This window comes from Hypanus sabinus, chromosome 9 (assembly GCF_030144855.1).
Source record: "Hypanus sabinus isolate sHypSab1 chromosome 9, sHypSab1.hap1, whole genome shotgun sequence".
Taxonomy (NCBI): domain Eukaryota; kingdom Metazoa; phylum Chordata; class Chondrichthyes; order Myliobatiformes; family Dasyatidae; genus Hypanus; species Hypanus sabinus.
The window spans coordinates 104,608,522-104,625,308 of NC_082714.1; the positions used below are offsets into that span (position 1 = coordinate 104,608,522).

Sequence of the window (16,787 nt, forward strand, 5' to 3'; positions counted from 1 at the left end):
GGATCTGTTCTGGGACCCTTACTCTGCGTGATTTTTATAAATGACCTAGATGAGGAAGTAGAGGGATGGGTTAGTAAGTTTGCTGATAACACGAAGGTTCGGGGTGTTGTGGATAGTGTAGAGGGCTGTCAGAGGTTACAGCAGGACATTGATAGAATTGAAAACTGGGCTGAGAAGTGGCAGAAGGAGTTCAACCCAGGTAACAGTGAAGTGGTTCATTTTGGTAGGTCAAATATGATGGTAGAGTATAGTATTAATGGTAAGACTCTTGGCAGTGTGAAGGATCAGAGGGATCTTGGGGTCTGAGTTCATAGGACACTCAAAATAACTGCACACATTGACTCTGTGATTAAGAAGGCATACGGTGTATTGGCCTTCATCAATCGTGGGATTGAATTTAGGAGCTAAAAGGTAATGTTGCAGCTATATAGGACCCTGGTCAGACCCCACTTGGAGTACTGTGCTCTATTCCGGTCGCCTCACTGCAGGAAGGATGTGGAAACCACAGAAAAGGCGCAGAGGAGATTTACAAGGATATAAATCTGGATTAGGGAGCATGCGTTATGAAAACAGGTTGAGTGAACTCGGCCTTTTCTTCTTGGAGAAGCTGGAGATGTGACCTGAGAGGTGTATATGATAATGAGAGGCATTGATTATGCAGATAGTCAGAGGCTTTTTCCCCAGGGCTGAAATGGCTGCCACAAGAGGGCACAGGTTTAAGGTGCTTCGGAGTAGGTACAGAGGAGATGTCAGGGGTAAGTGTTTTTTTTAAATATGCAGAGAATGGTGAGTGTGTGGAATGGGCTGCCGGCAATGGCGGTGGAGGCGGATACTATAGGGTCTTTTAAGAGATTTTTGGGTAGGTACATGGAGCTTAGAAAAAGAGAGGGCTATGGGTAACCCTAGTAATTTCTAAGGTAGGGACATGCTCAGCACAACTTTGTGGGCTGAAGGGCCTGTTTTGTGCTGAGGGTTTTCTATGTTCTATGTTCTAGCCCCACAATTTTTTTTTATTATATTTACTTGGATTTGCACTTCAGGGAGCACGAAGCGCAGAATCAAATATCACTGTGATGATTGTACGCTCTAGTGTCAATTGTTTGGTGACAATAAAGTAAATTAATTCTCTCATATCCAACATGTGCAACAACTGCCCCCCACCCCCAATTCCTTTTGCCATTAGATAGGCTGAGTCACTTGATTTGTAGATTGAATACAGATCTTTGTGAAATTAACATGAATAAAACAAAACCACATTTAGGATACAAGCACCAACTTGCAAACTGGGGGGGGGGGGGGGGGGGTCCTGCCTGGAAATCATGCACTATGTTCAAATGGAAGCTTTGGCTTGACAAAAATTACTAACAGCATTTTTGTGAGGCCAAATAAAATGACATAAATATTCTATGATCAGGAGAGGGCAAAAAAAACTCAATATTTACACAAAGAATTAGCACTACAGCTCCTCCACAGCATACAGAATTACGTGCAGCCTACACACAAGAATGCAGGTTTGGGATATCAAAGGCATGGGTTTGCCACATCACATGTCGATTTGTATTTACAAGTTAAATACAAATCAGCAATTAATATTTAACCACCATGGTAATGTAGCAGTTAGCGTGATGCTATTACAAACTTGGGGCAGAGTTCGGGGTTCAATCCCAGTGTCCTCTGTAAGGAGATTACACATCCTTAGTACCGGTTAGTAGGTTACTTGGTCATTATAAACTGTCCTGTGATTAGGTTAGGGAGTTGTTGGAGGTTGCTGAACAGCAGGGCTCCAAGGGCCAGAAAGGCCTATCCCACATTGCCTCTCTAAATAAATTATACTCAATAATCTGAATAAACAACACATTGAGATTTCCCTACAGCATTCTTGCATCATTACTAGCAAAAAAACTAATTTGAAATTTCATTTTAAATGCCCAAGGCAGGAGTGTAACTGCCAATGATGGAGACCGGAAATAAAAGCAGAAAATGAAAAGCATATACTGCAGCATGTGTGGAAACAGTTAGAGTATTTGAGTAATATCACTTTATCTGAACTGGAAGAGAGAAGGCAATTTTAAATTGCAGAGAGGTTGGGGTGTGGATAGAATAAAGATAACATTGCTGAGAGAGGCCTATGAGCTGTCGGTGATATGTTTTGAATCGGTTAATAAGACCTTCTAGAGAATAGAGTTACAAAAAGCATAGGATTCCCAAGTCAGTCTTGCTGGTGAGGCAAGTAAAATGAATCCATACGGACCTACTAGAGAAATGGCCAGTTCTGAGACAAAAAGACACCAGAAAGAGACTCAAGAGACTGCAAATGCTGGAATCTGGAGCAACAGCATTTGTTGGAGGTTATACAGCATCTGAAGAGGATGAAATAATTGTCAATATTTTGGGTCCTGATGCAGTGTTTCAACCTAAAATGTTGGCAATTTCTTAGCCCCCTCCCCGCCCCCCAACTGATGTTGCATGACACTCCAAGTCCCTTCAGCAGCTTGTTTATTGCTCCAAAGAGAACCCAAGATTTCTGAAGTTATCGTAACAAAGCCAAAATGTTTCTTCGTTACACTGGTACACAGAATATCTTTTCGCCTCTTGAAGATTGGACTACACAATCCCATCCTTTTTCTGTGGAAACTACACACTGTTTTAGCTACATTTCACAATTCCCTGATTAAATTGTGTGGAGAACAAAGATGCAGACAGATTTGCTTTGTTAGCACATTAGCAGTAATTTGTTCTTCTACAACTATGAATGCTAATCAATAAGAGATTGCTGAACAACATAATATCCAAGTACATAATTTCACCATGTGTCATGTAACTGAGGATACTGCAATACAATATAGAAAATCAACACTTCCAATTTCAGATTGTATAGTAATTGTATAACAATTAAACTACTTAACCTTAACTCCTAATATTTAAAACACTTAACACCTTAAAAAAAGAGAAATATTTGAAATGAGAATTTTGTTCTAAATTTCTAGCGCACACCTTTACGAAAGCTGGACTGTGTTCATCATGGAGTATATTCAAGCAACAAATTTGTCAAAATGCTGACATGTGTTCATTTCACCATGCAGTCAACACAGAACATTATAGTCCCAGAAACAAGACCCAGAGATGATAAACGAAGGCAGATACATTTCCAAGACAAGGCAGTGTATAACAAGAAGAACTTGACTCTTGTATTCTGCCACATTTAAAGTGACATTGATAAGACTGGGCAGAGGTCGACTTGGATTTATGAAAGGGGATCCACGTTTAATAAACTGTAATTTTTGAGGTATCTATCAGAAAGGAAAAGCAGAGGGCCCTTGATAAGATGCCAAACAAGAGGCCAATTACGAAATAAAATTGTAGCATAGAGGATTGGGAATGAAGATTTGGCATGGATCAAGGATTGATACACAGAATATAATGGGACAATTTTCAGATGTAACTAAAGGAGCTTGGCAGAGAGCTCTGCTGACGCCATGGCTATTCACAGTCTGAATCATTGACTTGGATGATAAGTGTGATACATTTAAATTTGCTGATGATTCAAAGCTAGGTGTCAGTGACATTCGTAGGGACAACGATGAAAGACTTCATGGAGATTTGAACAGACAAAGGGTGAGGACAGCTGATGGAATATAAATATGAATAAATGAAAAACAATCCACTTTGGTAGAAAGATGGATTGCAGAGTATTTTTAAATACTAAGCAAATGCTCAGCAACTTGAATGACCTTGTACTTTTATCATTGAAAGTTTACAAGCAGGTAGAACAAGTTTTAAGGAAAGCTAGCTGTACTTTGTCATTTCTTATAAGAAAATATGAAATTGGGAGTCTCACTACAGTTATAAAAAGCACCCAGCAGACAGTTGCTGTAGATACAATTGCCTGATGGTCTTTTTCTGTGCTGTAGCTAAGTTCCCCAAGTTCTGCTTGTGAAGCAGCTGGGTGCATCTTTCCTAGACTACCTTCAAACAGTGGAGGATTTTTACTGGAAAATTAAAACTCAAAACTTCATTGCTTGAAGTTTACAGATTATTTTTGAGCATGCTTCCAGTGTGCGAGAAGGAATTCAATGCACAGATGATAGCTGCAAGTGAAGTAGTGAGTGCCGGAAGCTGACACAAATCAGCAAGGCAGCAGAGGGGAAAACAGAGATGGAACACAGTAAATCAAATGCAGAGTTTTGGATAATTTGAAGATTAGAATGCAAAGGCATTGACTGACCATGAAAAAGATGAAGGAATCATATACCAAGGAATGTAAAAGGGTGTGTGTGTGTGTGTGTGTGTGTGGGGGGGGGGGGTTGTTAAAGCTCAACTTTAAAAAAAAGGGATTCAACAGTAAATGGGAAAAACTGGTGGCGTTACATTGAGTGAATTAAATGGTCATTCGGGTAGTAATAAAACATCAAAACTCAACTCAAATAAAAAAGCAATGTTAAATTTGCAAAACAAAATTGGCATAAACCAAAAGGAGCAAAGTCATGATGGTGAATTACCTGTTGTAGATTTTCCTTCTGAGTTCTTTCAACATGATTTGAATTCTCAAGGGCAAATTATGTCAAAGACTTTAACAAACATCCATTAGATGTTAAGCCATAGAAAATATATTAGATTTGCTGAAGATCTCTGAGACTGCAGCAACCAAGGGAATATGAAGGTGCAACATTATTGAATATCTCGAAGGCATTTGATAAGAAGTCACTTTAAAAAAAATAACACAACAACACATGGGGTTACTGATGATATATTGGCATGGATTGACAAATGTTAACTATTACAGAACAAAGATGGGAAGAAAGGGTATTACAAGTAATTAAGGCGGCTAAAGAAAAACAAAGTGTACGGAATATAAACACAGAAAAGTTCTTATGAACTCTGAGGTTCAGTGTATAACTTTGCTCTCCATATTTAAGGAAAGAGTTGACTCATACAGCATGGAAATAGACCTCTTGGCCCACTAAGTCTGCACTTGTATTGGATGGAATAAAGAGAAGGTTCACTCGGTTTACTCCCTGATACAGGAGTGACAAATAAAGGTTCATCAGGCTGGACTACTATAATCTACTGGAGTGTAGAAGATTGAGAAATTACCTTTTTGAAACATGCAAGATTCTGAAGAGCAATGGCAGTTTGGACAATGGGAGCTTTCAGACTATGGCTATTCTATTCAAACTTCTATTTAAGATTTCAGAAAATTAATTGAGGAAAACTTTTCTAAAGAATTGAATCAGGCTGAAAAACTACTCAAGGGCAGTAACAGAGCAAGAGATTTATTCAGACATGAGAATATATAGATAATGTATATCAAGAGCGAAAACAAGCAAAACTTAGCAAATAGAAGTATACACATGAATACTTACTGATTTGAATAGATTTCAATAGCTTTTATGCTTTTCAAAATATAGACTTAAATTATTAATTTGAAAAAGTTCAGTATGCCTTCACCAAGAGATTTCATTCAAAATAAAGATTAGGTTTATTTGCCATATTTACATCAAAATGCAGAGTGAAAGGTTTTGCTTTGTATCAATGACCACAGTCATTGCAACCTGTAAGTGCCACCATTCTTTCAACACCAACTTCCAACGAGAAAGGCATCAAATTTGGCGTTTGAAACAGAAATAAAGGCAGTATTCTTTTAATGCTTTTGTAAATTTATCTTTAACAGAAGTTACTCCTTTGCTCTGACAAATCTCTTGATTTTATATAATGCTAACAATGTCAATCTTAGCCAATCAAAATACAGAATTATCCAGCAAAACATGCAAGAGATCACCCAAGAATTAGATAACATCATACCAAACAGCCTTTCTGTCTCAAGAAATTGCAAAAGATAATTCCCTCTCTTGATTATGAATTTCATTTGCACTCCATCTGCAGTTCTCTGACAAATAAGGATCAGCCAGGAATTGCACATAAGGTGAATGTACGACATCTTTTTGGTCTAAAACTAGAGGGCACAGATTTAACATGAGAGGGAGAAATTTGAAGAGGTCCTGAGGGAGCAATTCTGACAACACAGAGGATGGTGGATCAGAGGGAATGAACTGTCAGAAATAGTACAGGTATTTCTACAGATGCATGATACGAAGAGAGGGATATGGACCAAATGCAGGCAAGTGTGATTAGCTCGAGTAGGCAATTTGGTCCACCTGGATAAATTAGGCCAAAATGCTTGTTTCCATACTGTATAAATATATACTTTGAATTCACCCCCACTGCTAATTACTCGAAAGTTTGCCACTCTCAAAACCCAGACAATTTATTGAATGACTATAATACTGGACATTGTGTCTAAGCAGGAATAAATAATGAAGGTCACTTAGCAGATAATTTTGAAAATTGTCATTAAAAGCTAAGTTTCATAGTTTTCAGCAACATGTTCCTAGTCATTCCTATGATAAAAACTCTTTGCTGTAATATTTGCTGTATTACATAAAGGAATATCTTTGGATATAGTTTTGCTTGACAGAAGAGTAGCAACCTTGAAAACCAAGATAAATGCAGAATACCTGTTACTGTATTTATGCTCCTTCCTGTACTTTGTCATCTCTGATCCCAATCAGACTGTGGCCTAAATTAATTCTTATGCAACTCTATTTCAATTAAATCTTGAGATCAAGATTCAAGCATAAGGTGATATGCTTACCTTCATCGTTCTCTGCAGTCCTCTCATCCACTTCTCTGGTCAGAAATATTCACCTCAGAACATGCATTCCCCTTCACCCACAACCCCACCACACTTCACCCATTCTTCTTAAATTAATTTCCAATTCACCTCAGGACCTCTTCCTTCCAAATCTATTTTCCAAACTGATGTTGCTCCTTGAATTTTCACCATTTTAATTTGCAACATTTAGTTCCCTAACAAACAATTCCAATGCTATAAAACCCGCTAATAAGAGTATTGAACTAACATCTACCATGAAAATGTTGAACATGAGTATTGAGATCTCTTCACAACTATGAGCCCACCAGTGAATATCAGAACATAGTCAAAAATCCAACAGCCAGTTCTCACCTTAGAGTTAGAAAATGAGTTACATAGGGCAAAGGAATAGCTGATGGAACTTAACTTAGACAACTGTTAAGTTTTTGGAAAGTTAAACCAGGCCAGGCCTTGGTAAGTATTGATTGGGCCTTGGTAAGTATTGTTGAACAGTGAGACCTTGGAGTACAAGAACAAAGTCCCCGAAAGATTCAGTAGACAGCAGTGAAGGCAGCAAAAGATAATCTTACCTTCATCAGATAATTAATTCAGTACAAGAGTTGGGCCATTATGTTACAAGTGTGTTGTAGAAAAGGTTTACAGAATGATATCTGGATTGAGAGCTTGTTATAAAGAGAAATTTGATGTACAGGGATTTCCCCCCCCCCCCCCAACAGGTTAAAGGATTACTTCATAGAGAGGCATGTAAAAATGAGAGGTATTGATAAGACTGAGGTCTACAGTCACCACCCCCTACCCTGAACAACGTAGCAAAGTCTAAAACTAGATGGTATCAACTTTGCTTCCAACTTACACCCTGCTCTTAAATTCACCTGGCCCATTTCTTACACCTCCCTTCCCTTTCTCAATCTGTCTCCGTCTCTGGAGACAAAGTGTCCACTGCACCAGCATCTTTTATTAACTTAATGATTCCCACGGTTATCTTGACAATGCCTCTTCCCACCCTGTCTCCTGTAAATTATCATTCCCTTTTCTCAGCTCCTTTGTCTCTGTCACATCTGTTCTCAGGATGAGTCTTTCCTAGCCATGACAGAGATGTCCCCCTCTTTCAAAGAAAAGGGTTTCCCTTCCTCCACTATTGACGCTGCCCTCATTCGCATCTCCTCCCTTTACCAGTCATCCGCGCTCACTCTATTTTTCTGGCGCCTTAATGGGAATAAAGGTCCTTGTCCTCACCCACCATCCAAGCCTCTGAATAAAACACATCATTCTCTGCAACTTCCGCCATCTTGAAAAGGATCCAACCACATCTTTACATAGTCCCCCCCCCCCCCACTCCCTTTGTGATTTCATTATCCACTCATCTGTTCCCACTAATCTCCCTCCTGGTACATATTCCTGAAGGCAACAGATATGCTACACTTGCCTATTTACATCCCCCTTCCTTCCGTTCAGGGTCCCAAACAGTCCTTTTAGGTGAGGTCCATCTACTTTGTTGAGCACCTCCTCTCCATCCACCAAAAATGGAAGTTTAATTCCTATCCCCGTTCCGACATGTCAGTCCGTCATCTCCTCTTTTGCAACATTGAGTCCACTCCTAGGGTGGACGAACAACACCTCATATTCCATCTAGGCAGCCTCCATCAAGATGGCATGAACAGCAATTTCTCCTTCTGGTAAAAACTATTTCCCTCCACCTTCTCTTTCCTTTTCCCACACTCTAGACATTTATCTCTTCTCACCAGCCTACCACCTCCCCTTGGTATCCCTCCTTCTTCCCTTTCTCCCATGGTCCTCTCTCCTCTTACCAGATTCCTTCCTCCCCAACCCTTTACCGTTCCCACTCACCTGGCTTCACCTATCATCTTCTAGCTGGCCCCACCCACCACCTTTTTATTCTAATGTCTTTCTCATTCCTTTCCAGTCCTGAAGAAGGGTCTCGGCCTGAAATGTCAACTGTGATTGATGTCATTTGCATAGATGCTGCCTGACCTGCTGAATTCCTCCAGCATTTTGTGCACGTTGAGAGGGGAAAGATTTAAAGGGGATCTGAGGGACAAGTTAACCGTTGGTGGGTACATGGAATGAATTGTCTGAGGTGATAGAGGCAGAAATAATTAAACTGTTTAAAAGACATTTGGGTAGGTACATAAAGGTTTGGATGCATATGGGACAAATGCATGCATAGCTTGGTCAGCATGGATGGATACATCTGAAGGACTTGCTTTGGCATTGTGCAACTATGAACTTAGGAACTTAAAACATAGAAAAAGGTCCTTCAAGGCATGCCATCTTTTGCTTAACATCAAGTAATCATCTACCAATTCGACACTAAACATTCATGTCTTCATCTCTAATCAATTCTTGTTTTCACATTTCTACCTCAACTTTCAGGGATAAATTAACAACCACTGTCCACTCCATTGTTTCCCACAACTACCTCCACGGCACTTGATCTAGCCCATTTTCCAGTATTTCCACTAATAGTGCACCTATTCTGCTGAACAGCAATTCCCATACATTCTCACAAAGTTTTCCTTTTCCAGCAGCTGTGGTTTCTGTTACACCACAAGTAAAAAGGACTGTTCCATTTCCTGTTCTCCTCTCCCAGATCAAGAAATGGGATCCCCCTGACAACCTCCCACTTTTCCCCTTCCTACATTTGTTAATTTCTGCCACCTCTAATGTAACACTATGATCAATTAGTCATTCCCTTCCAGCGTTCAAAGGCCGCTTTACCTCTGCAACACTCTGCCTCATCCTTCCATAGCCATCAATAAACACTTCCTTGCTCATGATTTTCAACACAACAGCAGAAGATGCAACACAACCTTTTAGATCCTGTTTTCCAATTGTCTGGAGGCCAAACAAACTTTCTAGATGATGTAGCCATTTATTTGTACTTCCAAATTATGACATCGGGATACTTCAAATTTGTTATTTATGAGATAGTTTCCTCTAAAATGTTGAAAACGGATAAACGTTATGACTTTTCCAGAACCCTTTTGTTCAGTCTTCAAAGATGAAACTGTAAGCTGAGCTTCCAGTTGTTGCTCATTTCAATTCTTCATCCTTACTCTTACCACTGTTCCTTCAGCCTTTTCGGCTGCTCCAATGAAAATGTAATTTCACAAAAACACCAACTCATCTCAGATCCTGATGCAGTGAGCTTTGAACTATTCCCAGTTTAGTTCAAAGGTTGTCAAAATGAAATGGAACTATTTCTCTCCAGCTGCTTGACCCGAGTTTGCTCAGGATTTTATACTTTTTTAATATTCAATATGCAGCATTTTCCTGGATTTACATCTCCTTTTCTGTGCTGTACAACTCCGTGACCTAGATGACAGATTTCAGGGGTGATCAAATTTCCACTCAAATTATTTTCTAAGATAACTTTACAAAGTTGAATGAGCCACTGTTTAGCAGATTAAGATTCCACCAATCATTATACACAAAAGCATAATTCAATATTAAGATGTTACTAGAACGCTTGAAATATTGTATGCTTGTCTTAAATAGACATTTCTTTATCTAATATTTTAGTATCAAAATGTCATGGTCCAATGTCTTCAACTAATGAATTTCCACTGAAAGTACATTTCAATTTTGGTTTTAGAATCAGTATCGACAATCATCAGCACAATATGAAGCTTTTCATAACATCAAAATGTGATAATATTCTTATCTATAATTTTCTTAAGCTAGTTTATAAATTCAATAATATCGTTCCCAGTCACTTAATTTGCTAAAGAGAACGAAAAGGTACTTACTAGTGTGCACAGTCAATAAGTTGATATTCATTTGACCTTTCATAGCATGCTTTCACGCCTTCATCCTGCCAGAGGATGGTTGTATGTTCATAGAACTCCTAAAAAAAAATTAAAATCTATTAAAATTTAGCAGGGAAAAATTAAATTCCAAGATCAACTGTGTACCGGTTTAGATACAGGTATAAACAAAAAGCCAGTGTTAGATTATTCACAGACTGCATAACCAAAACTAAGAGTGCACATATTGGGAACAAAACAGAAAATGCTAAAAGTCAGAAACAACAACAAAAAAGACTGGAAATTATGAGCAGATCACCGAGTTTCTGAAAATGAGCTATCCAAATGTTTATGGGGAGGAGGGGTTTTCAGAAATTGACAATCTAAATCATAGAGCACAATTCACAAATATTTATACACAAGTCAAGTGATTTTTCAATCCTGTAGGTATCAATTTGTTAACAGCATACTTTTAGTTCAATTTACTTCCAATCAAGACAATAATGGTGTATTTAATTGCCAGAAATAATTGATATTTTGATAGGAAAATTTTAAATTATATTGTAAGAATCATCTGAAGTTTTTTTGAACAGTGTCATTTTAAAAAAGCATTTTACATAAATGTTAAATTTTGATTAAAACAATGTCATTTTCTTTCCAACCCCTTCAAAATAGTCTCCTTCAGTTTCTTTTTAATTTGATTACCCATTGACTAAATTAAAAGCACATCCTTAGCTTACAATCTACTGAGCTCTGAAATTCTTGGTTTTCCCACTCAGTGTCACACTCCATGTTTTGACTTTGCCAACGTGTTTTCTAAACTTAAGTTCTGAGTGAACTTAATTAAAACAGAGTTTATATAACACATATTTCTTATTGCAACTTAGTGTATTTTATGTACTGCACTGCAACAAAACAACAAATTTCACTTCACATTAATGATAATAAACCCAATTCTGATTCTGAATAGTTTTATAGATAGCACAGAACTGATAACTAAGATAAATAATCTCATCCTACACATTTACTTTTAAAACTGATTGGGGATCCTTTATACGCAGCTTCCTGGAATTTGCCCCAAGCTCTTAATCATTCATGAACATAAACACGCACAGAAGCAGTCAACTGGCTTTTCAATCTTTTGTCTCAATCTTATCTTTTGTGGCTGATCCAACTGACCTCAGCTCCACTGCTCTCCAAATCCTTTGACTCACTTGTCATTTCAATGTTTGTCAATCTCTGCCATAACAGGACTTCTCCAGAGATGCACCACTCAAGTGGTACGAGTGCAACTGCTGAGTACAAAAACCTACTTATAGCATGAAAATTCCTAAAAGTATTAGCTCCAGGGAGGGCTCTCTCTCTCTCGAGCCTTTGGGGACTGACTTCAATCATTAAGGTCTGGAATATGGGAACAGAAAGGAACATTTAGTCCATTTTAATGTGTTTTTTAAAAATTCTTATATTTTTTAAAAAAAACTACCAAGTGAGGCTCAAATGAATGGCACTGATCAATTAAGAGTACTCTCATTCTCTAGGGATCTTCCACAAATCTGTACTCATCTTGTAAAAAATTCTGTGATCAGACCTGTGCTCACCAGCCACACAAAGTTTCACTCAGGCAGGCGTAATAGGCTACTCCACTTTTGACAGCCAATGTAAATCTAAACCATTGTTACTGAATTTGCAGTTATATCGAGATGTAAAAAAAGTTTCATACATCACACAATCGGTGAACAGTCTAAAAACATATTCACAAGCAAAAGAAAATCTACAGATGCTGGAAATCCAAGCAACACAAACAAAATGCTGGAGTAACTCAGTAGGCCAGGCAGCATCTATGAAAAAGAGTATTGTCGGTGTTTCGGGCCAAGACTGATGAAGGGTCTTGGCCCGAAACATTGACTACACTCTTTTTCCATAGATACTGCCTGGCCTGCTAAGTTCCTAGAGCATTTGTGGGCGCTGCCTGAAAACATTAGTACTTCTAATAGCATATGATTGCAAGCTGGCAGTTGGCAGGTCTACTTACTTATAATATGCACTACACATTTATCTAAACGCTGCAAAATTTCATTAAAGTAGTTGTATCCAGTTAGTTAATTTGAAATTTTAAAAGTTCACTAACTAAATGGACCACCTAGACTCTCACTATTGTGCCTGAGGATCTAGGTGTGCCACTATGACAGATCTCAGATTGTGCGTTACTGAGATAGCCTTTCAACCACTCCATATTAACTTCTGAAGATTCACTTAATCCGTTCTCTTCACTAACTAACAGACTGTCCTGCAGTTTTATGTGTGCATAAAAGGAGAAAATGCTGTCCTTCATACACCCTGATTTGAAATGCTGCTGAAGTCATTCAAGGAACCTCAAAATAATTACATCAATGATCTTCAGATCTCACATTTTATGGTTAAAAGCGGAACAGTTAAGCACAGCACCTTTAAGGGACAATGGCATGGCTGAAAATGCAGTTGAGAGGCAACATTCAAACCAGGCTGGAGTGCAGAGGGACGAGGCCTCCCCTACCCAGCAGCTTGGCGAATATGCAATCGTTAGAAAGTAAGATTGACAATCTCAGAGCAAGAATGCTATATCAGAGGCAGATCTCAATTGTTGCACTGAATCTTGGTTAATTGTGGATACACCAGTTGTAGAGACCACACCAGGTTTTACAATTTTTAGACTGGATTGAATTGTGAACTCTGGTAAGGAAAGAGGTGGTGGTGTACATTGCTTAGTCAATTCTTGTTGGTGTATGGACTTTGGGGTTATGTCAATTTCTTGCTCCTGACTTAGAACAAGGAACAATTAAATGTAGACCCTTCTATTTGCTTTGGGAGTTCTCATCTGTGATCCTGACCACAGCTTACATACCAGTGGCCAATCATAACTTAGCACTCGCAAAAAAAAGTGTTGTCTGTAAACAAGAAACAGCTCATTGCAATGCATTTCAAATTATAGTTGGTGACTTTAACCAGGCCTGTTTGAAGAAAACCCTACCCAATTTTCACCAGCATGTAATCTACTGCAACAGAGATCCCACCACACTAGATCATTGGTAAACTATAAGGAATGCCTACCGTTCCTTCCCGAGGCGGCATTTTGCTAAATTGGTTCATCTGGGTGTACTCCTACTACCGGCATACAGACAGACCCTAAAAAGAACAGCTCTGAAGATCAAGACAACCAAGAGGTAGTCACAAGAGGCAGAGGAACGGTTACAGGATTGCCTCAAGTCAGTGAATCAGATTTGTTCAAGAACTCATCTGAGGACCTTAATGGCTACACCAGAGTCATTACAGACTGTGTCCTGACAAAGGGTCTCGACCCGAAACGTCAACAGTGCTTCTTCCTATAAATGCTGCCTGGCCTGCTGAGTTCCACCAGCATTTTGTGTCTGTTGCTTGAATTTCCAGCATCTACAGATTTCCTCGTGTTTGCGTCATTACAGACTTTTCTAATACATCTGTGGGTGAATGTATTCCCATGAAATCATTCAAGGTTTTCCCTAATTAGAAGCCCTGGGTGAACAATGAAATCTGGAACCTGCTGAGAGCCAGATCAGAGGCATTCAAGACTGGAGATCGAGAAAGCTACAAGCGGTGCAGGTATGATCTCTGAAAAGCCATCTGTTGGGCGAAGTGGAGATTTCAGACTAGAATGGAATCAATGAGGGATGCTTGACAGCTACATCAGGGTTTGAATACCATTACCTCCTACAAAGTTAAATCTTGTGACATAGTGGACAGCAAAGCTTCACTTTCAGACGAGCTCAATGCCTTCTATGCTTAGTTTGATCATCAGAACAGGGAGGAACTACCGCGCACTCTCATGTCTCCCAATGATCCTCTGGTCTCAGTATCTGAAGATGACATTGCAGCTGCCTTCAAGAGTGAATCCAAAGAAAGCATCTGGTCCAGACAGAGTACTTGTGCCAACCAACTGGTTGGTGTATTCACTGATATCTTCAACCTCTTGCTCCTGCAGTGCGTGGTACCCACCTGCTTCAAGTAGACTTAAATCGTATTAGTGCTCAAGAAGAGCATGGTAACCTGTCTAAATGACTATCACCTAGTGGCACTTACATCCACAGTGATTAAATGTTTTGAGAGGCTGATGTTGAAGCATATCAGCACCTGTATGTGTGGCAACTTGGATCCACTCCAATTCGTCTACCAAAGCACCTGCTGTAGATCCATTACTATCTAGTTGGCACTTCACACAACCCTGTAACATCTGGACAGCAAAGATGTATACAGGATGCACTTTATTGGTTACAGCTCAGTATTTAACACCACCATCCCCTCTAAACTAATTAGTAAACTCCAAGACCTGAGCCTCAATACCTCCTTGTGCAAGTGGATCTTGGACTTCCTCACTTGCAGGCCCCAGTCAGTTTGGATTGGCAAAAATATTTTCTCCACAATCTCCATCAGCACAGGAGCACTGCAGGGATGTGTACTTAGCCCCCTGCTCTACTTGCTTTACACCTATGACCATGTGGCTAAATACAGTTCCAACACCATATACCAGATAGCTGATGACGCCACTGTTATGGGCTATATCAAAGGTGGTGGCAGGAGGGAGATTGAAAATTTGGCCGAGTAGTATAATAACAACAACCTCTCAATGTCAGTAAGACTGAAGAACTGATGGTAGATTTCAGGAGAGGGAAACCAGAGGTCCATGAGCCATTGGTAGATTAGAAGTGGAGAGGGTCAGTAACTTTAAATTCCTGGGTGTCACTATCTCAGGAGACCTGTCCTGGGCCAACATACAAACAGAGATTTGGCATGTCATCAAAAACCTTAGAAAACTTCTATAGATGGGCACACCAATGCCTTTGAGTGGAAAATCCTAAAAAAGTTAGTGGATTTGGTCCAGTGCATTACAGGTAAAACCCTCCCAACCATTTGAGCACATCCACATGAAACAGTGCCAGAGAAAAGCAGCATCCATCAAAGATCCTCACCACCCAGGCCATGCATTTTTCTCACAGCTGCCATTAGGTAGAAGTTACAGGTGCCTCAGGCCTTGCACCACCATGTTCAAGAATAATTACTACTCAACCATCAGACTCTTGAACACAAGGGAATAACTACACTAATTTAAGGACACTTGTTATTTCATGTTTACTATTTATTAAGTTATCTGCATTTGCAGTTCATATACAGATCCTGTTTATTGTTATTGTTCTATGGATTTGCTAAATATGCCTGCAGAAAAAGAATCTCAAGGTTGTATGTGGTGACATGCATGTACTTTGTTAATACATTTTACTTTGAACTTTTTGACTTTGACAAATAGATCACTTGCAACTGATGTTCACCAAGTCCTCTCCTCTATATTAGAGAAACCAATATCTATAACACATCTGTTCAGGCTGCAACATTGACCCCAAGCTTCAATAAAGTTGTTAATTTAATTCTCAACCACTTTCATCCTGGACCTTCGTCTTTGGCATTTTGCGCTGCTCCATCAACATGAGCTTGACTAATGTCATCTCACCTTCTATATGTGCATTCTGCAGTCCTTAGACTTGAAAAATAAGTTCACAGCATTTCATGTAACCAGTTTCTTTATTCCCCCCCTCTCTCCAAAATGTTGCTGGATATTTCAGTTTAGATTTGTTCTTTTGGTTCTTCTAATTGTCAAAATTTGAATTGTTATCCTGACATTGTTTTGCTCTGTATGATTTTCATATTCTTTGCTTCATGACTATCTGGAGAAGACAAATTCCAGAGTTGTATATGGATACATGTTTTGATAATAAATGAACCTTTGAACATTTAAATAGTCCCAGTTTAATCGTGAGTTACTGGGGCAGCACTGGGGCTTGAAGGACCAGAAGGATCTACTCATGCTGTTTCACTAAATGAATTTTAAAAATCCTGCCATCACTACCTTAATGTCAACAAAATGACGGACTTCAGGGAGTAGGGTGAGTACATGCCCATGGCTATAAATGGTGCTGAGGTGTAGATGGTTGAGAGTTTTTGGTTTCTAGGTATAAATATCACCAACAATTTGTCCTGGTCCAGTGAAATCGATGCTATAATTAAGTTTAAACAAAGAGATTCTGCAGATGCTGGAAATCCAGAGCAACACACACAAAATACTGGAAGAAATCAGGTCAGGCAGCATCAATTGAAATGAATAAATAGTTGACATTTTGGGCCAAAAGCCCTCTTCAAGACAGTATGATTAAGCAGCATCAAGATCAAGGAAGCATTCACTATTATATATTAAAAAAAGAAGCAGCACTGTGGTGCAGAAGTCAGCTGCTAGCTTACTGCTCCAGCAATTTAGGCTCAACATCAACTTTGTGTGCTGTCCATGC

At 39.2% G+C, this 16,787-nt stretch overlaps 1 protein-coding gene across 3 annotated transcripts in view; it reads right to left on the minus strand.

Annotated features, from left to right (window-relative positions):
* Positions 1–16,787, minus strand: part of LOC132399693 (guanine nucleotide-binding protein G(s) subunit alpha) — a 303,414-nt gene that overhangs the window by 63,603 nt on the left and 223,024 nt on the right. For all 3 annotated transcript variants that reach the window (XM_059980353.1, XM_059980354.1, XM_059980355.1), the window contains exon 5: positions 10,444–10,541. In XM_059980353.1, the coding sequence (XP_059836336.1) occupies positions 10,444–10,541 (98 nt within the window). The remainder of the gene's footprint in view (positions 1–10,443; positions 10,542–16,787) is intronic.